This window comes from Astatotilapia calliptera, chromosome 10 (assembly GCF_900246225.1).
Source record: "Astatotilapia calliptera chromosome 10, fAstCal1.2, whole genome shotgun sequence".
Taxonomy (NCBI): Eukaryota; Metazoa; Chordata; class Actinopteri; order Cichliformes; family Cichlidae; genus Astatotilapia; species Astatotilapia calliptera.
In genome coordinates this window covers 32846619-32848425 of record NC_039311.1, presented here as the reverse complement: position 1 = coordinate 32848425, position 1807 = coordinate 32846619, and the positions used below count along the sequence as shown (strand labels likewise).

Genomic DNA, 1807 nt, shown 5'->3' with positions numbered 1-1807 from the left:
ACACAAAGCACCTTTAGTTTTCCAAAGTGCTGAATTTATTTGCAGAACTTGGAACTGAAAGAAAACCCTCTAGGACACCTGCAGTAATTCCAAGGCTAAACTGCAGGTTTAGAAGTAGGACAGATGTAGGCCAATTACATCTAATTAAAAATTGCTGCAATTTCTTTGCCTGAGCAGTGCTTGAGATAGAGTGGCTGTACACAGATTACGGGGTTACACAAATGTGACGCTCTTTCCTGTTTTACCAAAGCATGTAATCATTTGAGAGAATTATAAAGAATTATGTTCCTTTAGTAAACAGCAGCAAACAATTCCTCACGTGTGTCATTTGACAACTGTATGGTTTTCAATAAAAATTCAAAAGTCAAGTCAGAAACAGGAGTTATCCAGAATTGCAGTACGGTACTTTGAGGTTTGTATGCTTGTAAGCGTGGTGTATACTCTGACTAACACTCTACTTCGATCGCAGCCTTCAGTCTTGGCTGTATGACTGAGTATTTCAGTCGACAGCAAAGATAATATATGAGCACAGGTCTGATGCTTTGATCTCTGATACCATAAATCAGTGAACTCAGACATCTGGGGAAAAGGAAAATACAAACATAAAAAACAATCTGGATGCGCACAAACACTATCCTTGTTAAAACTCTTGCAAGTGCTGTGAGTAGTGGGTTACAAATGGTTGAAGAAAGACTGAGACCCAGCTGCACCAGATGTAGCAGCAGTGTGTTACAAGCCTTACGGGCTGAAGCTTTATCTGTGGAGGCCGACCTGGCTGCTACTATAACACCGATATAAGAGCATGTGATTGCCACACTTGCTGAAATAAACAGAGCACATGTGAAGGCTTTGTCGTAATCATCAGACATAGACCCACCAGACATTGCTATTTCAGAGCAAAAGTCTTTCATCTGCAGACTATCAAGGGCTCCAAAAGGAAACTCTAACAGCAGAAGAACTCGAGTCAAGATATTTAGTGAACCGATGGCCCAGATCACAATGATGGCCACACCTGTGTTGGTGATAGTGATGATGCTAGCATGCCTCAGTGGGTAGCACACAGCAACATATCTCTCCAGAGACATCACCACCAGCGTGACAGGAGAGACCACAGTTGTAAGATTGGCAAGCATGGTGAGAAAACCACATACAGGATATGTTAGTGTTATCCTACAAGCGGCAATAATATACAATAACTGACTCAGTGCCATCTGTACTGTGTCTGCAAACAGAAGGTTATACAGGAGAATGTATCGCGACGTCTCACAGAACAAAGCTTTGCTCCTTAAAGTAAAAAGCATGATTCCATTAATGCAGAGAAATAAACAACATGGCAGTGTAGTCAGAGTGGAAAATAAAACTCTTTCCAAAACCCCTTGATACTGCTGGTTAGCAGTAACATTGGTCAGAGACAGATTTGCAAGTAACATTTCAATAAAGAAATTCAGTTTTTAACATCTTCAGTGGAAATAAAACACAAAAAAGTATTCCAACATTTAAAACAGAAAGATCCACAGAGCTCTTTTCAGGTCATCCTCCTTCTGCAGGAAATTAATAGGTTAGAGGGCTGTGGCTGCTTTCAGCTAAACGGCACTGGACAGCAAGATTTTCTTACCCACACATTGTGTATATACGCTCTGTAGTCACACCTTTTCATGTGACTATCACATGTCTGCATTATTTTTTTCCAGTTTCCTTACAACCCCCCTCCTCGCGCCAGGGACATGATGACGTGAAGATTATAGTATAGTAGTAATATATTAATAGCCTGTTAAGTTGATTCCATATTGTTTAAAGCATTTTCTTC

At 40.5% G+C, this 1807-nt stretch overlaps 1 protein-coding gene across 1 annotated transcript; it reads right to left on the bottom strand.

Annotated features, from left to right (window-relative positions):
- Nucleotides 1-446: 446 nt before the first annotated feature.
- LOC113030184 (odorant receptor 131-2-like) lies at nucleotides 447-1430 on the bottom strand. The gene has a single exon (XM_026181355.1). It carries the CDS (start codon nucleotides 1428-1430, stop codon nucleotides 447-449), a length of 984 nt encoding a protein of 327 aa, XP_026037140.1.
- Nucleotides 1431-1807: the final 377 nt, after the last annotated feature.